Source organism: Rhodamnia argentea, chromosome 3 (assembly GCF_020921035.1).
Source record: "Rhodamnia argentea isolate NSW1041297 chromosome 3, ASM2092103v1, whole genome shotgun sequence".
Classification (NCBI taxonomy): domain Eukaryota; kingdom Viridiplantae; phylum Streptophyta; class Magnoliopsida; order Myrtales; family Myrtaceae; genus Rhodamnia; species Rhodamnia argentea.
Genome location: NC_063152.1, coordinates 35,393,548 through 35,416,893, shown reverse-complemented (window position 1 = coordinate 35,416,893; position 23,346 = coordinate 35,393,548). Strand labels below are relative to the sequence as shown.

General features: G+C 40.3%; 3 protein-coding genes across 6 annotated transcripts in view; 2 read left to right on the top strand and 1 right to left on the bottom strand.

The window, feature by feature from the left end:
• The window catches only part of LOC115726911 (protein PXR1), a 48,985-nt gene extending 25,639 nt beyond the window's left edge, over nt 1-23,346 (bottom strand). Inside the window, exons 1-6 of one of the 3 annotated variants that reach the window (XM_048276609.1) lie at nt 23,096-23,343; nt 22,942-23,003; nt 21,900-22,120; nt 20,788-20,917; nt 20,563-20,683; nt 8,170-8,177 (exon numbers count right to left, since the gene is read on the bottom strand). In XM_048276609.1, coding sequence (XP_048132566.1) covers nt 8,170-8,177; nt 20,563-20,683; nt 20,788-20,917; nt 21,900-22,120; nt 22,942-23,003; nt 23,096-23,258 — 705 coding nt within the window. In that variant the 5' untranslated portion in view covers nt 23,259-23,343. Of the gene's footprint in view, nt 1-8,169; nt 8,178-20,379; nt 20,684-20,787; nt 20,918-21,899; nt 22,121-22,941; nt 23,004-23,095 lie in introns of those variants that run through there. The other 2 variants (XM_048276610.1, XM_030656995.2) reach the window with 2 other exon arrangements.
• Nucleotides 3,817-13,145, top strand: LOC115726907 (cytochrome P450 704C1-like). 2 transcript variants are annotated; one of them, XM_048276604.1, is made up of 6 exons: nt 3,817-4,388; nt 4,710-4,994; nt 5,218-5,556; nt 6,006-6,206; nt 6,305-6,575; nt 13,032-13,145. In XM_048276604.1, the coding sequence occupies exons 1-5, from the start codon at nt 3,861-3,863 to the stop codon at nt 6,491-6,493; spliced, it is 1,542 nt and encodes a 513-aa protein (XP_048132561.1). In that variant the 5' UTR covers nt 3,817-3,860; the 3' UTR covers nt 6,494-6,575; nt 13,032-13,145. The 2 variants fall into 2 exon arrangements, with proteins under 2 accessions (XP_048132561.1, XP_048132560.1); XM_048276603.1 differs by lacking the exon at nt 13,032-13,145 and having other exon boundaries at nt 3,836-4,388; nt 6,006-6,225; nt 6,305-6,387.
• LOC115726899 (cytochrome P450 704C1-like) lies at nt 17,260-19,914 on the top strand. The gene is made up of 5 exons (XM_030656983.2): nt 17,260-17,820; nt 18,149-18,433; nt 18,777-19,115; nt 19,425-19,625; nt 19,726-19,914. The coding sequence occupies exons 1-5, from the start codon at nt 17,293-17,295 to the stop codon at nt 19,912-19,914; spliced, it is 1,542 nt and encodes a 513-aa protein (XP_030512843.1). The 5' UTR covers nt 17,260-17,292.

The following is a 23,346-nucleotide window of genomic DNA, read 5'->3' as shown; positions in this document are numbered from 1 at the left end:
TCAGAACCTTGAATTAGATTCATCTACCATCGGTCCGATTAAAAATGCAAATGCAATGCCGAAATGCTAAAATTAATGAGGGAAAATTATTTAATTATTTTTTGTAGGAACTAAGATTAGTCCCCAAATTTTTTGTGTAAAATAAATGACCCAAAAGAGTAGTGAAATTCATGTATCAACAGTATGCAATCTAAATAGTTAGGAATAGATAGTCTTACAAAGAAACCTAGGATTGATGAAAACCGTTGAGGTCATTCGATCTTTAGAATAGAATAGAAGGTAACCGATCGTTGTACTTTAGCTTGTTTACTGTATCGTCATGCATTGCACATGAAGGATGTATTTTTTAGATAGCACATTGGATTCCATCTTCAAAGTTGGATTTGGTGTGGAATTGAATTGCTCGGAAAGATCAAGCAAAGAAGGAAAAGTGTTCACGAAAGCTTTTGATGTCACCTTGTTAGAAATAAAACCTTAGAACGCATCCTTTTATGATCTCGACTATAGTAGGCTTGACGGGAGGAGCAGAAAACAAGGAAAATAACTATGGTTTAGGGTGGTTTCAACTTTGACCAATTCCCATATAAGTAATTATCATGCGGTAATTTTATTGCCTAGTAAATTGTCATAACCAAAAAAAAAAAAAAAAATTTCAGGGTTTATATTTATATACTTTATTCTGATAAATTGAAGCTTAAAGCTTCAAGGCCAAGACCGGCAAGCAATCTGAGTTCTTGACTTCTCCCACAACAAACAGATAAAACCAGAACATGCAACATCAATTCCTACATAGAATCTCAGCGTAGCACCAAAGCACCTCTCAATCACAAATCATTACTATGAGGAAAAATTCCAATTAAACGCCTCAAGTGTCCTTATTTTTTCAATTAAGGGCTCAAAATTGACCTTAATTCAAATAAGGGGATGAACTACATTCTTTGTTTCAAAAAAAGGTCTGACTGAAGGGCATTTTCGTCTTTTACTCTTTTTTTGTAATTTTTTCCTTTTTTTCTTTTTCTGTTTTCCTTTTCTACTTTCTTTTTTATTTTTCCTCTCCCCTCTCCTCTCCTCCACTCCCCCAGCCATTGCCAGCCTTAGGTGACAGTCACCCTCGCTGGCGTCTAGTAGGCGACCCTCACTCGAGCCGACATTAGGCACTTGCCCTCGCCTAGGCCTGCATCAGGACTCTGCAATCATACTCCAGATTCCATCTTCAAAGTTGGATTTGGTGTGGAATGGAATTGCTTGGAAAGATCAAGCAATGAAGGATAAGTCTTCGTGAAAGCTTTTGATGTCACTTTGTTACAAACAAAACCCTAGAAGTTGAACGCAATCTTGTATGATCTTGACTATAGTAGGTTTGATAGGGGGAGAAGAAACCAAGGAAAATAACCATGGTTTAGTTTAGTAGCTTAGCACATGGCTAAAGAAACCCTTGAAATTTGAGTAGAACTCCATCTTCTCAGGTGGTTTCTACTTAGATCAATTTTCACACGTAATTATCATGCATATGTTTTATTGGGCAAAAGGATACTTGAAGTGCTAATATTTGTATGCGATGCTCACTTTAGTGCCAGTATATATATATATATTATCGGTTAAGTGCCAAATTTTTTAAAAACTAGTTATTTTAATGCCCAACTCCGGTGAGTCTCGCGGAAAAGCATATGTGGCATCTACGTGGCTTGCTAGAGCATCCTAGTCAGCAAAAAAATAAAAATAAAAATCAATAAAAAAAATTACGTAATACTAAAACTAGTAAAAAAAAAGGGGGTCAATGTTGCGGCGGCGAAGGCAATGAGGATGGGTGGGGGAGTGCTCGGGAGGGTCACGGATCACTGCCGAGGCCTGCCAAAGGTCAGCAAGGCCTAGCAATTGCTAGGCGAGGCCTCGCAGACCCACGACGAGGCCGACCTCGCTTAAGGCTCGCTTTGGGGTCCGTAAGGCCTTGACCAGCCTTGGCCAGGCCTTACCGATCCTTGGTGAAGCCTCGGCGAGGGTTGCCGGGGCTCGGGGACCACGTTGGCCACTCCCCCCACCCATCGCCGGCCATTGCCAGCAATGGTGGACAGCGGCGATCGAGGGCTAAAGTCCTTGGCGTTGCAAATGCAAGGTTTTTTTTTTTTAATAAAATTTTTTAAGTTATGTTTTTATTTCTTTTATTTTTTTTAAAAAAATTAAGTTAAATTTTAGTTTAAAATTCCACATGGTATCCATGTGGGTTGAATTTTTTGCCATGTGGACAGACTTTTTAAAAAAAAATTCCACATAATATTAAGAAATTAATATAAAAAAATGCCACGTGTACTTTTTGGCAAGAATTGGCACTTAAGTTATTGTTTTTTCTTTGATTTGGCACTTAAGTGATCCGAAAAAAATATTGGCATTAAAGTGAGCGTCGTACACAAATATTGACACTCTAGATGTCGTTTTGCGCATTTTATTGCCTAGTAAATTGTCATAACAAAAAAAAAAGAATTTCAAGGTTTATATTTATATACTTTATTCTGATAAATTGAAGCTTGAAGCTTCAAGGCCAAGAGAGGCAGGCAACCTGAGTTCTTGACTTCTCCCACAGCAAACAGATAAAACCAGAACATGCAACATCAATTCCTACGAAGAATATCAGCCTAGCACCAAAGCACCTCTCAATCACAAATAATTAATATAAGGGAAAATTCCAATAAGCGCCTCAAGTATCCTCATTTTCTCAATTAAGAGCTCGAAAAAGGACCATATTTCAAAAAAAGGACTGGCTGAAGGGCATTTTCATCTTTTATTCTTTTTTTGTTTTCCTTTTCTTTCTTTTTTTTATTGTTTTTATTTTTCCTCTCGCCTCTCCTCTCCTCACTTCCCCTAGCCATCACCGACCTACAACGTTCGCTCTCACTGGCGTCTGGCAGGCGACCCTTGCCTGGGCCGGCGTCGGGCAACCCTCACCCTTGCCTGGGCCCGATGTCGGGACTCTGCAATTGTACTCCAGAATCACTTGCGACTCTGCAATCGCGACCCATCGTCCAGAAGCACAGAGACCTTCTTGTGCACGGGGTTCTATTTCAGAAGCAACTCGCTCTTCCCCTTATTCAATTCTTCAACAATGAACTCGTACTCGAGGCCCTTCAGTTTCAGAGCCCACTGGACCCTCGTGCAGAACAAGCTCGTCCCGGAGACATTGAGCTTTAACTTGGCCATGGTCGTGTTCTCTTGTTCTGAGCAGTGTAATCGAGTTGAGATGGGTTCCTGGAAATGGCCGCCATGTTCAGTCAAGGCCGTTGACAAGGAACAGTGAAAGGCAGGGCCAAGAAGGAGAAAATCGGAATAGATTTTATTAAAAGAAGGAAACAACATGCATCTCTCGTTCAATGACAGGAAAAAATAGATAAATTATGACCTTTCATGCTTGTCTCTGACTCTCTGCCACGCTTATTGGGTCACCCACTTTTGTTGCCCAGGCAAGGGCGAGGGTCGCCCGCCAGACGCTAGCCAGGGCCGCCGTCGTCTAAGGCGGCGATGGCGGGAGGAGGGGAGGAGGGGAGGAGAGGAGAGGAGACGGGGAGAGGAAAAAAAAAAAAGGAAAAAATTGCAAAAAAGGGCGAATGACAAAAATACTCAGATGAAAGAAAGAGGACACTTAGGGCCCTCATTTCAAACAAGGTCCACCTTAGATCCTTAATTGAGAAAATGATGGTTCTTGAGACTCTTAATTGAAATTTTCCCTTAATATAATCTTTTCCAATCCTTAAGTGCTAAGTAAGATGAACAGACAAAGTCAGGAGTATTGAGATATAAATCAACGCAAGGATATCATCTACTTCATCTTCCACCTCATTCGTTACTTTCCCATCTTCTTCACAAAGAAAATGGACATCAACGTCTTGTCCGCGACGCTCTACTCCGTGGCACTAGTTCCCCTCGCTCTCTCCATCGCCTTTGCACTCCTCCTCCTGAAAACCTTCACGGGCAAGTCCCTCCGAAGCTCTAAGTATCCACCCGTTCGCGGCGCGGTCTTTGTTCAACTCGTCCACTTCAACCGGCTCTATGACTACCTGACAAGGCTTGTGAGGAGATCTCCGACAATCCGGTTCCTTGCCCTGGACCAGAGTGAGATTTACACAGTCAATCCGAGGAATGTCGAGCACATATTAAAGACCAACTTCGATAAGTACTCGAAGGGAAAGTACAACGAAGGTATAATGAAGGATTTGTTCGGAGAGGGGATTTTCGTGGCGGATGGAGAGAAGTGGAAGAAGCAGAGGAAGGTCGCGAGCTTCGAGTTTGCGACAAGGGTGCTCAGAGATTTTAGCTGTCGCATGTTCAGGAAGAATGCTGCGAAGCTGGTCAAGGTCGTGGAGGAGTTATCAGTTGCTTCAGAGGGATTCGATATGCAAGTGAGTAGTTTCTATTTTTGAATTGTGAGAACTCCAAGAGGATCAAAACCACTGTGAAAGAAAGATAATCGAATGGAATCGTACATAAAGACTGCATATCGCGATAGAATATCGAAATATGCTAAAGTTGGTTATCCAGATTTAATAGATTTTGTTACTATACCTGAAAAAATGATTGGATAATATATGCAATCTAAAGAGATAGAAATACCGCGCGATGGTCACTTCTACCGTCGAGTGACCACGATGGTTTCCATCTATCCTAGATTTTGTAAAGGACATTGTTCATTGGTTTCGTATTGTCTTACTTCGTGCCTGAAGGATATGTTGATGAGATGCACTTTGGATTCCATCTTCAAAGTTGGATTTGGAGTGGAGTTGAATTGCTTGGAAGGATCAAGCCAGGAGGGAAGAGTCTTCATGAAAGCTTTTGATGAGGCGGGTGCACTGACCTACCGGCGATACGTCGATCCCTCTTGGCAGCTCAAAAGATTTCTCAACATTGGTTCAGAAGCTCATCTTAGGAAGAACATTAAACTCATCGACAATTTCGTGCATCAACTTATCAGAACCAAGAAGAATCAACTAGCCGAGCAGCGGGAACATGTGAGTACTTTTTCATTCTTATTAGTGAACTTGCGAGCACTTGGTGTACGTTTAGCCATGCGATTTTTGATGTTCACGCCATTCTTTTGAAGTTCAACAACTATTTTCAGAGGAAGAATTCTGAATGATAGTTTTCATGACAAAGTCAGTACTATTTTCCAGGTCTTTTCTTTGGCAATTCCCCTGGCTGATATTTCATTTTCCCCTTTTTTTTTCCTACAAGAATGACAAGGAGGATATTCTCTCGAGATTTTTGCTCGAGAGCGAGAAAGATCCCGAGAATATGAACGAGAAGTACTTGAGGGATGTAATTCTGAATTTCATGATCGCCGGAAAAGATACTAGCGCAAATACCTTATCGTGGTTCCTCTACATGCTCTGTAAACACCCTCTGGTGCAGCAAAAGATTGTCGAAGAAATAAAGCATGTGATCGGAGATCAAGCGAGTGAAGCTACCCCTGACTCTTTCGTGGAAAGAATAACTGATCCGGTGCTCGATCAAATGCACTATCTTCATGCCACGCTCACAGAGACTTTGAGGCTGTATCCTGCAGTCCCGCTGGTAATCTTCTGTTCACTAGTAAGAATTGAAGTTCAAACCCCGAACTGATCACAGGAGAAGAAAAAAAGAAATTCAATATTAACTTGAGATGAACTCAAATCAATTCATCAGCAGAACATTGGCGCTTGGAGAGAGCCAATCACAATGGGTCCGAGTAAAATCGCCATTGGCCTTGCACCCACAAGACATCACAATTTTCCTGACTTTAGAAGCTACGATGCATTGTGATCTTGCAACTAGTCCTTAAATCGTATTCAAATGTCAAATGCCTAAAAAAAAATAGGCGATTTTCTTCTAAACAAAACGTGATCAGCAGCACAGCAGATGCCAGAAATCCATCAGATTGGCAATTAGAAATCAAGCACAAGCCAAAGAGAACACGCATTTAACAAGCTTCGACTTTTTTTCAATACATGCTAACAGTGATCTTTCACACTTCTGCACAACAGGATGGAAGATGTGCCGAGACAGATGATGTTCTCCCAGATGGCTTCCACGTGAAAAAGGGGGACAACGTCAATTACTTGGCTTACTCAATGGGAAGAATGCACAACATATGGGGAGAAGATGCAGAGGATTTCAAACCCGAAAGATGGTTGAAGGATGGAATTTTCCAAAAAGAATCGCCTTTCAAATTTGTTGCGTTCCATGTTCGTTTCTTTATCCTAAGTCCTCTTGAATTGACTATTCAAAGTTCGTGCACATATCCAAAGAATCTACAGTGACAATCTTTTTTTCCTATTTGCAGGCTGGTCCTAGGGTCTGCCTCGGGAAGGATTTTGCTTATCGCCAGATGAAAATAGTTTCGATAGCTCTCCTTCGCTTCTTCCGTTTCAGATTAGCTGATGAAACTAGACATGTAACCTACAAGGTCACATTCACTCTTCACATGGACAATGGCTTACATCTTCGTGCTGTTCCCAGATTGGCTACGTAAGAGTTGGACTATCGTCGAGTGTGGTCCATCGCCACACGTGGATTTCTAATGTTGGATGCTAGCAGCTTTCACTGATAAATAAGCATGGGCTCGACATGATCTTACTATTGCATGTAAAGGTTGGAATATGAAGTGTTTTGCTTAAGTTCCGTGTGTAATTTAGAGTTTTAAGTTCGTCAAGCTTTGTGACAATGCCAATAAAATCTTACTTTCCCAAAGTCTCAGGCCAACAAGGCGATATCTCTCCAAATTTCTTCTCATGTGTTTCCCTTCTCTTGATTCTCTATACCTAAATAGACAAATTTAAGATCATCCTCGGAAAGACAGTCTGGATGAGGTTTATGCAAAGAAACATCATCTTGAAACTACCATGACTCCCTAGCAAAAGAAGCAAGTCAGACAGGAGTCTAAATTGAGTCATCTACTAGCTCTTGCATATTTGACTATAGGATTACATCCCAAATATTTAGCTGCACAGGCCCGGGATTCAACAGCTATAGATTGTTACTGCGCGCAGATTATGGGCAAAGACTAGGGATTTCGCGTAAATGATATCAACAAACTTCTATCTACTTTAGTTCCAAAAAATTATACTTTTCTTAAATACGAAATCAGCGTCTAAAGTGACAGCAATTGATTTCTTACATAGCCCTTTCTTGCGAAACTACCCTAATACTTGAACTTTCTGAGAATTACCCAATGGCCAATGCCAATACATTGCTTCACTGAAACTTCATGTCATTCTAAAACTCACTGCATTGTCCCTTCAACTCAACAAAAATATTAATTTTTTCCTAATCAGACATCACAATAATGGATCTCCATGCATCATTATTTTGGCAACAGAAGAAGCAGAATGACTCTCTGCTTGTACGAGCCACATTTCATCATATTCATCTCGAGTATGATTAGACGAAGAAACCTCTTGTAGTAGCAATTATCTCGAGCAGATACTACTCTCATCACTAGCTTAAAAAAGGGCATTGACAAAAACATGGCAACTAAGATGAAGGTGCCCATCAAGGATGTAAGAATCGAATGCAAACACGCGGATGTCAGCGATGGTGGGCAACAGCGACTAGCGGATATCGGCAGTGGTCAACGGCAGCCGACGATGGTTGCGGCAACCGGCGAAGGGTGGCAATGGGCGGAAAAGGTTGGCAGTGGCGAGTGGCGACGGCCAGCGGTGGGTGGCGACGGTCGGGGGGGACGACAGGCGGCGGTAGGTGGCGGCGGTGAGGCAAAGGGCGACGACAGGCTGCGATGGGTGGCGGCGATCAACGGTGAGGCGAGGGGCGATGAAGGTGGGCGGTCGGCGGTGAGGCGAGTGGCTACGACAAGCGGTGAGTGGGTCGCAGCAGTTGGCCATGAGGCGGGGGGTGGCGACGAGCGGCTGCGAGTGGTGGTCGGCGGCAGCTAGCGGTGGGTTATCAAGGGCAGTAGTTGGCGGCGGCGGCGGCCAATGGTGGTCACGGTGGTGGGCGGAGATGGCGATGGGCTGGGGGGCTGTGACAAGCAATGAGGTCGGTGGCGGCCGACGATGGGGAACCGAGGGTAGTGGTTGGCGGTGGCGAAGGTCGGCGTATGTTGGCAGCCGCCGGCAAAGGTCGGCGGTGATTGGCAGCCGCCGGCGAAGGTCGACGGTGGATGATGATGGATGAGGCGGCCGGTGGAGATCGGCAATGGGCAATAGAAGTTGGCGGTGGTTGGCGGCAGAGCAACTATGTAATAGGTACATGTTAGAAATTTCAGTTGTACTTTTAATTTCTTATTTAATTAATAGCGTAGACGTATATATTCATTTATCTAATGATTTACATATATGAATAAATTCCATAAGATCAGTTGTGACTGAATCTATTCTTGAGACGTTGACAATACGTGTGACGGGTTCATAGTTAGATTGAATCTTTAAATTGTTCCCGGTCAATGGATCATTGAATAGATATCAATAATCCTGTTGAGACTGGTGTGTTCTTAATTTCACCATTAAGTATTGAATACTTAAGAAAATGACGAGTCACAAGTCATTGGGTATTGTGATGACCGAATTAGAACACAGGGGTTTGTACCAGACAAGTCCACTGAACGTGACACGCATTAAACAATTAGCAATATAGAAGTTTTTAACGTAGTCAATGTCTAATTGTTCATGCTTTGGTCTTGTGTAAATAATCCTTAGACTTGAGGTACAGTGATGACTTGTGTATTGAATGGCTATGATTCACAAGTGCACATACTGACGGTTCGTTGATTCGTCTCTGTTCTTGATGGTCATAGTTCATGCACATACAAAGCCATACGTATATGCAAAATGGAATTTGTCTCCTTGTTACATGCGAGATATGATGTCCTATGAGATCTAATTATGACAATGCATTGAAATCCTAGGCCGGAGTTGTAATCGAGAATGAAACGTTCATGTTTCGTATAAATGCATGTCGAGTTAGATTTGCACATATGATCGAATTGGCTTCGCGGACTGGGCACGATGAGGCTTCGTCAGACACAGCGTTGCTGACTATCCCGGCGAGAACAGCATGGGTACTGGAACGTTGTTTCGGAGGAAGTCAGTCAATGATCTCGCCTAGTCTAGGCAAAACAGCGGGCCGTCGTCACGAGGATGTCGATCTGGGACTCTTCGGAGTTGGATAGGAGTTCGCCGACCACAGCTATGAAGGATGAATACCAGCAGAGAAACGGACTCCTAAAGAAAGGACTTCCTCGTTGATATTATCAACTGAACTGCTCCGCAAGTATTATTAATAAGCCGATTTTTCACTTGGCATGATGTATGGATTTCGGCCATCTAAAGGAATAATGGGCTTCGCACATGTTGTCGGCTCCTATGTGCGCTCCTCGCGGGTTTTATCTAGATAATTAAACTCAGAATCTTGAATTAGATTCATCCACCGTCGGTCCGATTAAAAATGCAAATGCAATGCGTAAATGCTAAAATTAATGAGGCAAAACGATTGAATTATTTTTTGTAGGAACTAAGATTAGTTCCTGATTTTTTTTATGTAAAATAAATGACTAAAAAGGGTCGTCAAAATTTAGATGTCAACAGTATGCAATCTAAATAGTTAGGAATAGACAATCTTAAAATGAAACCAAGGATTGATGAAAACCGTTGAGGTCATTCGATCTTTAGAATAGAAGAGTAGGTAACATATCATTTGTACTTTAGTTTGGCTGTCGTATTGCCTTGCATCGTGCCTGAAGGATGTATTGATGAGATAGCACATTGGATTCCATCTTCAAAGTTGGATTTGGAGTGGAATTGAATTGCTTGGAAAGATCAAGCAAAGAAGGAAAAGTTTTCGTGATAGCTTTTGATGTCACCTTGTTAGAAATAAAACCCTAGAAGTTGAACGCATTCTAACAAGGTGAATAACCATGGTTTAGTTTAGCAGCTTAGTACATGGCTAAAGAAACCCTTGAAATTTGAGTAGAACTCTATCTTGTCGGGTGGTTTCTACCTAGACCAATTCCCATAAGTAATTATCATGCGTATATTTTATTGCCTAGTAAATTGTCATGACCCAAAAAAAAAAAAAGAATTTCAGGGTTTATATTTATGTACTTTATTATGTTAAATTGAAGCTTAAAGCTTCAAGGCCAAGGTTGGCAGGCAATCTGAGTTCTTGACTTCTCCCACAACAAACATATAAAATCAGAACCCAACAATCACATCTTGTGAACTTATTCGGTGACATTGGCATACCCCCATCACCCCGAGAAGTAGTCCATTGCACGTGAGAAACCTCGATTATCAAAAAAAAATAAAACAAATAAAACCAGAACATGCAACATCAATTGCTACCAAGAATATCGGCTTAGCACCAAAGCACCTCTCAATCTCAACTCATTAATATAAGGGAAAATTCTAATTAAGCACCTCAAATGTCCTCATTTTCTCACTTAAGAGCTCGAAGTGGATCTTATTTCAAATAAGAGCCTGAAGTGCTCTCTTTATTTTAAAAAAGGGCATGATTGAAGGGCATTTTCATCTTTTACTCTTTTTTGTAATCTTTTCCTTTTTTTCCTTTTTCTTTTTCTGTTTTCCTTTTCTTCTTTCTTTTTTATTTTTCCTCTCCCCTCTCCTCTCCTCCACTCCCCCAGCCATCACCAACCTCGGGCGACGATCTCCCTCACCGACGTCCGACAGGAGACCCTCGCCCGAGCCGACGTCGGGCCCTCGCCCTCGCCTAGGCCGACGTCAAGACTCTACAATCGTACTCCGGATTCCATCTTCAAAGTTGGATTTAGCGTGGAATTGAATTGCTTGGAAAGATCAAGCTTTTGATGTCACCTTGTTAGAAATAAAACCCTAGAAGTTGAACGCATTCTTGTATGATCTTGATTATGGTAGGCTTGATCGGGGGAGAAGAAACCAAGGTAAATAACCATGGTTTAATTTAGCAGCTTAGCACATGGCCAAAGAAACCCTTGAAATTTGAGTTGAACTCTATCTTGTCGGGTGGTTTCTACGTAGATCAATTCCCACACATAATTATCATGCATATATTTTATTGGGCAAAAAGACACCTGGAGTATCAATATTTTTGTACGGCGCTCACTTTTGTGCCAATATTTTTTTTTATCAGTTAAGTGTTAATTTTTTTAAAAAAAAAACTAGTTATTCTGGTGCAACTTGCCACCAATTCTTCAACGATCCAATAACTATTGGTGAACTCAAGGAGGACTTCATAAGTGCTGTATTCTGTGAAATGCCTAGTGATTAGCCAGGCATGAAATTCTTCTAGTCGCTTAGGCCACTTATAATATGGAAGGTCATTAAAGGTAAAGTATGTCTTTGATGAGGAAGAAGATCTCTCCATATCGGTTTGGACATTTGGCATGTGAAAAACTTCTGGTTCCAAAGCCATTTCTTTTTCTTTAACAATGGGATCTGCAACTCTGGTGAGTATCGCGGAAAAGCATACATGGCATCTACGTGGCTCACTAGAACATCCTACTCAACAAAAAATAAAAATAAAAATCGATAAAAAAATTCACTTAATATTAAAAAGAGTAAAACTAAACTAAAAAAAAAAAAAAGGTTAACGTTGCAACGGCGAGGGCTCATAGCCCTCGCCACCGCCACCCACCATCACCGGCCGACGATGGGTGGCAGAGTACCCAAGGGGGTCGCCAATCCCCGTCGAGGCCTTGCCAGGGGTCGACGAGGCCCGGCCGTTCTTGGTCGAGGCCTCGCGGACCCACGGCTAGGCCAACCTCGCCGGGGGCTTGCTGTGGGCTCAGTAAGGCCTTGGCCAGCCACGACCAGGCCTCGCCAACCCTTGGTGGGGCCTCGGCGAGGCTCGCGGACCCCGCTGGCCACTCCTCCCACCCATCATTGGCCACTGCCAGCAATGGTGGGCAACGGCAATCGAGGGCTCAAGCCCTCGACATTGCAAATGCAAAGTTTCTTTTTTTAATTTTTTAAAGTTATTTTTCTATTTTCTTTTAATTATGTTAAAAAATTTATGTTAATTTTTAGTTTAAAAGTCCACGTGGCGTCCACATGGACTGAATTTTTTGCCATGTGGACATGTTTTTTTTTTTTTAAATTCCACATAAAATATTAAGAAATTAATAAACAAAATGCCACGCATACTATTTGGCCGGAATTAGCACTTAAGTAATTGTTTTTAACTGAAATTGGCATTTAAGTGATTGCTTTTTCTCCGATTTAGCACTTAAGTGATCCAAAAAAAATATTGGCACTAAAGTGAGCATCATACACAAATATTGGCACTCTATGTGTCCTTTTACGTATTTTATTGCCTAGTAAATTGTCATAACAAAAAAAAAAAAAGAATCTCAGGGTTTATATTTATATACTTTATTCTGATAAACTGAAGCTTAGAGCTTCAAGGCCAAGAGCGGCAAGCAATCTGAGTTCTTGACTTCTCCCACAACAAACAGATAAAACCAGAACATGCAACATCAATTCCGACGAAGAATATCAGCTTAGCACCAAAGCACCTCTCAATCACAAATCATTAATATAATCTTTACCCATCCTTAAGTGCTAAGCAATGACAATTGGACAAAGTCTAACAGTCTCAAGACATAAATCAACTTAAGGATATCATCTACTTCATCTTGATCCTCATTACTTTCCCATCTTCTTCACAAAGAAAATGGACATCAACATCGTGTCCGCGACGCTCTACTATTTGACCTCACAAAAATGTGCGCATATCTTCACATAATCTATTGAGGAACAAGAAATTGTTTTACCAACCAACTTAGCAACGTACTGATGTGGTTGAGATATACGATCAATTTAGTCCTATGATACTCTGTTTTCAAGGTTACCAATCTTGCTATGTTGATTATGATGCGTAAGCTAGTATGTAGAGAGTTGATACGTGTGATGGGGTCATCCCATTTTTCAATTACCTTGCCAAGTGTTATGGAAAATAACAAGCAAAAGTGGATTACCTAAGCTCATAGTAATCATGCCTAACCTATGAGTGCATGTGTCTTCATCTGAAGGAAGCAAGTGCCTACTCATGCGAAATAGAATTGCGCACTGCAAGATCTTACTGTGCCTGTAAAGGTTGGGATATTTAATTAGGCGTTTTGCTTGGAGTCCATACGTGAAATGGAGGTTATAAGTTCGTCAGGCTTTGTGGCAATGCCAATAAAATCTTATTTTCACAAAGCAAGCAGAACTAAAAATGGTTTTGAAGCTCACCTAATAATCAGCCGTCGGGCAAGCACTTGATTATATGTCTAGGAAAAGTACTGACAAAATTGTAAACCTATTGCATTGGTACCAATTCAACCCTAAACATTTCAATTGAACCAATTTAATTCTAAACATTTTGCATTAGTACTAATTCAATCCATATACTCAATGTTGGCCAGAAATCGATGACGTGGATGCCTGCAGTCCTATGTGGCATTGACGTTGATGTGATATTTTTTAATAATTTTTTAATTATTTTTTTCCTTGTTTTTCTCTTCCACTGGCGATGGCCAGCAAGCCCTCAACTGTCGCTGAAGAAACCATTGAAATTTGAGTAAACTCTATCTTGTTGGCTGGTTTCCACTTGGACCAATTCCCAAAGGTCATTATCATGCGTACGTTTTATTGCCTAGTAAATTGTCCATAACTTTGACCCAAAAAACAAAATTGTCCATAACAAAACAATAAAGAATTTCAGGGTTCATACCAAAAAAGTATATTTTAGTATCCAAAAAGTCTTAAACATATTATATTGATATCAATTCAATCCTAAAACTTTCAATTTGATAAATTTAGTCCTAAACATTTCACGTTAGTACCAACTCAGTCCATCCACCCAATTTTAATCGAAAATAACTAACGTAGACACATGCCATTTTACGTGAGGTGATGGGCACCGATATAGATATTTTTTAATGATTATTTTTTCTCTTTTTTATTTCTATTTGGCTTTGGCTGACGACCCTCATTGACCACTAGCGTGGACCAGCTAGCCGTTGAAGAAACCCTTGACATTTGAGTAGAACTCTATCTTGTTGGGTGATTTCTACTTAGACCAATTCCCAAACAAATTATCATGGTATATTTTATTGCCTAACAAATTGTCCATAAAAAAATAAAACAAAACAAAAATGAATTTTCGTGTTTATACCAAAAAAGTATATTTTAGTACCAAAGAAGTCATAAGCATGTTGTATTGGTATCAATTCGGTCATAAACCTTTCAATTGAACCAATTTAGTCCTAAACATTTTGCATTAGTACTTATTCAGTCTATCTTCCCAATTTTGGATAGAATTCACCGACGTGGATGTCTGCCGTCCCACGTGGCATGATCAAGACCGATGTGGATATATTTTAATAATATTTTTTAAAAAAATTATTTTTATAATTGCTTCTTCCTTTTTCACTTCTATTTGGCAATGGGCGGTGACCCTCACCGGCCACTGACTAGGACCAGCAAGCCATTGAAGAAACCATTGAAATTTGAGTAGAACTCTACCTTATTGGGTGGTTTCTATTTCGACCAATTCCCAAACGAATTATCAAGCGTATATTTTATTGCCTAACAAATTATCCATAAAAAAATAAAACAAAAATGAATTTTAGGGTTTATACAAAGAATGTATATTATAGTACCAAAGAAGCCATAAGCATGTTGTATTGATACCAATTTAGTCCTAAACCTTTCAAATTAGACCAATTTAGTCCTAAACATTTTGCATTAGTACTAACTCAATCTATCTTCCCAATTTTGGATAGAATTCACCGACGTGGATGTCTGCCGTCCCACGTGGCGTGATCAACACTAATGTTGATATATTTTAATAATATTTTTTAAAAAATTATTTTTATAATTGCTTTTTCCTTTTTCACTTCTATTTGGCAATGGGCGGCGACCCTCACCGGCCACTGTCTAGGACCAGCAAGCCATTGAAGAAACCATTGAAATTTGAGTAGAACTCTACCTTATTGGGTGGTTTCTATTTAGACCAATTCCCAAACGAATTATCAAGCGTATATTTTATTGCCTAACAAATTATCCATTAAAAAACAAGAAACAAAAATGAATTTTAGCGTTTATACAAAGAATATGTATCATAGTACCAAAGAAGTCATAAGCATGTTGTATTGATACCAATTCAGTCCTAAACCTTTCAAATTAGACCAATTTAGTCCCAAACATTTCGCATTAGTACCAATTCAGTCCATCCGCCCAATTTTGATCATAAATTGCTGAAGTGGACGCCACTCGTTCTACGTGGCGTAATTAGCACTAACGTGGACATTTTTATATAAATTTTTAAATATATTTTGCCATTATTTTTTCTTTTTCTTTTTTCTCTCTTTGGCTTTGGCCGCAACCCTCACCGGCCACTAGCGAGGACTAGCAAGCCCTCAATAACCGCAGAAGAAACCCTTGAGATTTGAGTAGAACTCTATCTTCCAAACATAATTATCATGAGTATTTTTTATTGCCTAGTAGATTCTCTATAACAAAACAAAACAAAACAAACAAGAATTTCAAGGGGTGGCCAAAAAAGTATATTGTAGTACCAAAAAAATCCTAAACATATTACATTGGCATCAATTCAGTCTTAAACCATTCAATTGGACCAATTTAATTCTGAATATTTTTGTATTGGTACCAATTCAATCTATCAGCTTAATTTTGATCAAAAATCAATAATGTGGACGTCTGCCATTCTACATGACGTGATTGGCGCTGAAGTGGATGCTTGTCAACCTACGTGGCTTGATTGGCAATGACGTTAACATTTTTTTAATAACATTTTTTTAAAGAAACTATTTTTTCATATTTTTTTCCTTTTGTTTTCTCTTTGGATTTGGCCGCCGGGGTCAGCAAGCTGCCAATAGTCGCTAAAGCAGCCCTCGAAATTTGAGTAGAACTCTATCTTATTGGGTGGTTTCTACTTAGACCAATTCCCACACGTAATTATCATTCGCATATTTTATTGCCTTGTAAATTGCCCATAACAAAACAAAAATGAATTCCAAGGTTTATAAAATATATATATATATATATATATATATTTTTAATAGCAAAAAAGTCCTAAACATATTATATTGGTATAAATTCAGTCCTAAATAAATCTTTCAATTAGACCAATTTAATCCTAAACATTTTGTATTAGCACCAATTAAGTCAATCTGCCCAATTTTTGCATGAAATCGCTAACGTGGGCATTTGTCGTCCTAGTGGCATGGTCAACACCGACATGAATATATTTTAGTAATATTTTTTTAATTTTTTTTTTTTTTTGGCTCCTTGGCCCTCGCCAGCCACCGGCAAGGGTGAGCAAGCCCTCAACGGCCGCTTAAGGAACCCTTGAAATTTGAGTAGAACTCTATCTTGTTGGGTGATTTCTACTTAGACCAATTCCCAAATGCAATTATCATGCGTATATGGTTTTTTTTTTTTTTTTGGTCAGAAACATGCGTATATTTTATTGCCTGGTAAATTGTCCATATCAAAACTAATCACGACTTTTATCTAGGGAATAGTTGTAAGATTTTATTGAAAAATGAATCCTAGTGATTCAAAAAATAGAATTTCAGGGTTTACACAAAAAAAAAAAGTATATTGTAGTACCAAAAAAGTTCTAAACCTATTGCATCAGTACCAATTTAATCATAAATCTTTCAATTGGACCAATTTTATCATAAACTTTTTGCATTGATACCAATTTAGTTCATCCGCCCAATTTTAGCCTAAAATCGTGATGTAGACGTTGGCGATCCTACGTGATGTGGCCGGCGACCCTCGCCAATGCTAGTGAGGGCCAACAAGCCCTCAACGACTGCCGAAGAATCTCTTGAAATTTGAGTAAAACTCTATCTTGTCGAGTGGTTTCTACTTAGACCAATTCCCAAAAGTAATTATCATGCGTATATTTTATTGCCTAGTAAATTGTCCGTACCTTTGTCCAAAAAAAAAATTTGCCCATAACCAAAAAAAAACAAAGAATTTCATGGTTTATATTGATATAATTTATTTCTGATAAATGAAGCTTGAAACTTCACGGCCAAGAGCGGCAGGCCATCTGAGTTCTTAACTTCTCCCACAGCAAACAGATAAAACCAGAACATGCAACATCAATTCATACGAAGAATCTCAGCTTAGCACCGAAGCACGTCTCAATCACAAATCATTAATCTAATCTTTACCCATCCTTAAGTGCTAAGCAATGAGAAATGGACAAAGTCTAACAGTCTCGAGACATAAATCAACGCAAGGATATCATCTACTGCATCTTCATCCTCATTACTTTCCCATCTTCTTCACAAAGAAAATGGACATCAATATCGTGTCTGCGATGCTCTACTCTGCAGCACTCATTCCCCTCGCTCTCTCCATCGCCTTTGCTCTCCTCCTCCTAAAAACCTTCACGGGCAAGTCCCTCCGAAGCTCTAAGTATCCGCCCGTCCGCGGGACGGTCTTCGCTCAACTCGTCTACTTCAACCAGCTCTACGACTACATGGCTGGACTCATGAGGAGATCTCCAACGATCCGGCTCCTCGCACTGGACCAAAGCGAGATTTATACGGTCGATCCAAGGAACGTCGAGCACATATTAAAGACCAACTTCGATAAGTACACGAAGGGAAAGAATAATATAGATATAATGAAGGATTTGTTCGGGGAAGGGATTTTCGTGGTGGATGGAGAGAAGTGGAAGAAGCAGAGGAAGGTCGCAAGCTTCGAGTTTGCGACGAGGGTGCTCAGAGATTTCAGCTGTCGCGTGTTCAGGAAGAATGCTGCGAAGCTGGTCAAGGTCGTGGAGGAGTTATCAGCTGCTTCAGAGGGATTCGATATGCAAGTGAGTAGTTTCTATTTTCGAACGGTGAGAACTCCATGAGGACCAAATCCACTGTGAAAAAAAGATAAGTTGAATGGAATCGAACATAAAGACTGCATATCTACTATAGAATATCGAAACATGCTAAAGTTGGTCATCTGGAGTTAATTGATTTTGTTACTATGTCTGAAAAATGATTGGATATGAATGCAATCTAAAGAGTTAGAAATACCGCGCGATGGTTACTTCTATCGTCAAGTGAGCACGATGGGTTCCGTCCATCCTAGATGTTGTAACAGGAGATTGTTGATTGGTTTGCTTATCGTATTGTCGTACTTCATAACTGAAGGATATGTTGATGAGATGCACTTTGGATTCCATCTTCAAAGTTGGATTTGGTGTGGAGTTGAATTGCTTGGAGGGATCAAGCAAAGAGGGAACACTCTTCATGAAAGCTTTTGATGAGGCGAATGCACTACTCTACTGGCGATACGTCGATCCCTCTTGGAAGCTCAAAAGACTTCTCAACATCGGTTCAGAAGCTCGTCTTAGGAATAACATTACACTCGTCGACAATTTCGTGCATCAACTTATCAGGACCAAGAGGAATCAACTCCCCATGCAGCGAGAGCGTGTGAGTACTTCCATTATTCTATAAGTGAAGGTGTGAGTATTTAGTGTACATTTAGCTATTCAATTTTTTAAGTTTACGCTCTTCTTCTGTCAAGACACAACAAAAAATCGGAAGAGTCATTATGGCATGTGGTGTTGGGGAAGATATTAATAACAACGAAATTTGAAAGAATTCTGTAGAAGCTCGATTACAGTTTGGTTTCAGAGGAATTCTGGCTAGAAAAACTTGTGGCGCCATCTAAAGATTGTTTTCATCACAAAGTTGTACTATATTCCAGGTTTATTCTCAGGCAATTTCTCTGAATAATACTGATTATTCCTTCTCCCTATTTTCTTCGTACAAGAATGACAAGGAGGACATCCTCTCAAGATTTCTGCTCGAGGGCGAGAAAGATCCCGAGAATATGAGTGAGAAGTACTTGAGGGATATAATTCTGAATTTCATGATCGCTGGAAAAGATACAAGTGCAAATACCTTATCATGGTTCCTCTACATGCTCTGCAAACACCCCCTGGTGCAGCAAAAGATTTTCGATGAAATAAAGGGAGTGATAGGAGATCAAGCAAGTGAAGCTAACCCGGATTGTTTCGTGGAAAGAATAACTGATCCGGTGCTCGACCAAATGCACTACCTTCATGCCACGCTCACAGAGACTCTGAGGCTCTATCCAGCAGTTCCGGCGGTAACCTTCTGTTCACTTGCAAGAATTAAAGTTCGAACCTCTAACCCATCACAGAAGAAGATAATAAAGCTTGAGATATTATGAACTCAAATCAATACATCAGCAGGATGTTGAGCTTGAAGCGAGCTAATCTCAGTTGGTCTGAGTAAACCGCCATTGACCTTGCAAAACAAAAATTTAAGACGTCACAATTGTCCTGACTTTTAGAAGCTACGAATCAAGCACATGCCAAATAGAACACGCATTTAACAAGATTCGGCTTTATGTAGCAATGCATGAACTTTGATCTTTGGTGCTTCTGCACAACAGGATGGAAGAGGTGCTGAAACAGATGATGTTCTCCCAGATGGCTTCCACGTGAAAAAAGGGGACGGCGTATATTACTTGGCTTACTCAATGGGAAGAATGCATAATATATGGGGAGAAGATGCCGAGGATTTCAAACCAGAAAGATGGTTGAAGGATGGAATTTTCCAGAACGAATCACCTTTCAAATTTGTTGCATTCAATGTCTGTTTCTCTATCCTAAGTCCTCGTGAATCGAATATTCAAAGCGTGTATGCATATTCCAAGCATCTTCAGTGACACACATTTACTTTCCTATTTACAGGCCGGTCCTAGGATCTGCCTCGGGAAGGATTTTGCATATCGCCAGATGAAAATAGTTTCGATAGCTCTCCTTCGCTTCTTCCGTTTCAGAGTAGCTGATGAAACTAGGCCTGTAACCTACAAGGTCATGTTCACCCTGCACATCGAGAATGGCTTACATCTTCGGGCTGTTCCCAGATCTGCCACATAAGAACTGGACTACCATTGAGTATCGTCCATCCCCACTTGGGGATTTCCAATGGTGGATGCTAGAGGTTTTCGCTGATAAGTAAGCATGTGCACTACAAGATCTTACTATTGCATGTAAACATTGGAATATTAAGGTGTTTTGCTTAAATTCCGTATGTAATTTGTAAGTTATAAGTTCCACGGGCTTTCTGATAATGCTAATAAAATCCTATGCTTATAAAATCCTACCCTTTCTGATAATGCTGATAAAATCCTATCCTTAACAAGCTGATGTGTCCCTAGAAATGAAATGGTTTTGAAGCAAATCTAATAATCAGCCATCCATCAATTCATGATATCATCCACATACCAATCTGTCAATCAGCTAATTGGCTTCGGCTGAGCCGGACCTATTCTTAAGTCTACATACCGAGAACAAGTTTTCCTGTTATGTATAACTAAAGCACTTGGTTGACTGTCTACAAAATAAGGGAAAGAATTATGGTTCCACCTATTATAAAAGAAATGAGACATCCTCTGACAACAATTAGATATCACAAAACTAACACTATAATTATCATAAAGGGAAAATACAGAATACCATCATAAATCACCCCAAAACATATGGCCTAATTTATTGTCCCAAAAGGAGGTCACGATGATAATGAAGAGCCTATTGTTGAAGGAAGTTGGCTGCCGGGCTGGGGTGCCCATCCTCTGCGATTTCTGTACGCCTCAATGGCCTGTAAACGAAGTCGCTGTTGGGACACATTTTGCCGGGTCTTCAATCCCTTCACCCAAATCAACATGAAGAGTTAAAGGGTAATCGGGAATGAAATAACTATTTTCAAAATCTGCAGCATTAGTCAATTGACCACAAAACATAGAACATTACTTTAGGGATTGCAGCCAATTTGGGCGGAGCTTCAACAATGTCTCCAAATTTGACCTTCTCATGTCCGGGAAAGTCCATGTCATCCTTATCATTGGCCTTCTTGTGTTTCTTTTTTCTTGATTCTCTATACCTAAACAGACAAAGATAAGATCATACTCAGAAAGACAGTCTGAATAAGACATATGCAAACAAAAGCATATTGGAACTATCATGACTCCTTAGCAAAGAAGCAATTCAGATATGAGCACTAGTTCTTGCATATTCACATTACATTTCATCCGAAATATTCACTAGATGCACAGCCAGATTTAACAGGTATAGATCACAACTGCATGCGGATTTTGCAAAACTCAAAGGAATTTGGGCAAGACTAGGGATCTCACATAGATGACAGTCAAAGACTTTTATCTGTTTTTAGTTCTTAAAAATTATTCTTTTCTTAATTTAGAAATCTGTCTAAAGTGACAGTAATGGATTCGTATCCGTTTTCTATGCAACAACTCTGATACTTGAAAAGCTCCAGCCCTCTCATTTAAGTCTATCACTGAGGTTTCCTCCATCCCTAAACAGTACGAGAATTACACTACGGCCAATGCCTTGCGAATGAGCTCTTTCTGCATATGTCACGTTATAGGATAACTAGTTCTAGTGCCAGTACATTGCTTCACTGAAGCTTATGTCATTCTAGAACTCACTTTATTGTTCCTTCAACTGAACAAAAAGATTAATTTCCCCTTTAACAAATATTGCTTCAGACATTACAAAAGTGGATATCCCCCATATCCGCCCCCCAGAACAAAAAGATTAATTTCCCCTTTAACAAATATTGCTTCAGACATTACAAAAGTGGATATCCCCCATATCCGCCCCCCAGAAGTAGCAGATTGACCTGCTAGTACGAGCCACTTTTCATCATGTTCGTCTTTATTCAATCACGAGAACCTACAAAAGGCAGAATCTCTTCTAGTGGCAATTATCTCGAGTAAATCCTATTATCATCACTAGCTTAAGAAAGGCATTGACAAAAACGTGGAAACTGAAATCTAGGTGCCATCAATAATGTAGAAATGAAAAGCAAGATGCGTTTGTAGAGAAAACTTATCAGGCAATACATTTTCTTGCGTTCCTTCCTTCTAGAACTGGTGCTTGACTCCACTGCTTGAAATCGAAGATCTTCGGGTTGCCCTTTCTTTCCCTTTCTCTTTCTCTTTTTACTTGCATTCTTCTGACTGATTTCATTGTTGTTGTTCCAAGGTGTTGTTAACTTTTCATCACCACCTCCAACTTCACTTGTAGTAGCTTTTGATTCAAGCCCACCCTTCCCAGAGTGTTTCTGCAAAATAAAATTAAAATGGCAGAACTTAACGTGCTTCCTCGAATATCTGGTGTAGGAAAAAAAGAAAGAAAAACAATGATCAGAAAGGGCAAGTCAGCAGGAGAAGGGATGCGTGGAGACAAAATATGCATCCCTATTCTAGGTTCACTGGAGAATTGTTTCCGTGATCAGTTCCAGTTATAATCTGGCTAGAGGAGAGGGAGCAACCTCTAATCATGAGAACATTCCATTCAAATACAGAAGAAACTACCCCACTCATGAGCTCATCTAGAATTGTAGCACGTATACATAATGGCATTTCTAATCCGTTTTTAATCAAGCGGGTCACAACAAGCAGAAGCTTCTGCCTTTGTAACTCCATAACAACAATGAGATAAGCATTTCGAAACCCATTGAACTGCAAGGAACCATGAATACACGACTTCTATAAAAAAAAAGAAATCTATCGGAACGAAAATCTCAAGGGAAAATAAACATTGATACTGAGTCAATGAGGCAAAGCTTATTCGAGAAAAGAAGCGCAATCAATACTCGGCGACGGATTCAAAAAAAACAACTAAAAGCAGCTCTCCAGGAGGAAAAGAAGCTGAATTCAACCAAACGCCACAGCATCAACAGTCCAATCTTTCGCAAAATTTCTTACTGGGATTTCGGAAATGACAAAGGCGAGCCCCCCCTCCACAAAGTACTGAATCAACAACAACATTACTTGGGAAAGAGATAAGACTCAGGAGCTAAGGAGTACCACAAACATCGCCCGAAACCAATCGAATGAAGTCACGGAACCGGACTAATAGAAAGTAATGTCGACAGCTTACTTCATCCTCTCGCATCTCCCTCTTTTTGCTGGCCTTATAGTCCTTCGAATCCTTTGCAGCATCTGAAAAGCACAAAACGAAAGATGAAAAGAGAATGTCTCAACAAAAGCAGCAGAGATACAACAGAGCTGGCTCGAGAGTGAGAAAGAGGGACCTTGGGGAGGTGGAGGTCGAGAGGAAGCGAAGGAGATGAGCTTGCGAAGCTTGGAAGGCAGAGCGTCGACCTGGGAGGGGTCGGGTGGAGGAGGGAGGGTGGTTCCACCGCCGTGAGCCGCCCTAAAGTTCTTCTCTCTCCGCCGCCTCCCTTTTCCCACCATGTCTCTCTCTCTGCTGTTGAGGAAATTTGCCGCCCCGCCGTCGGCAGGCGCTTGGGGAAGAAGCACAAGAACCTCGCTTCTTTTTTTT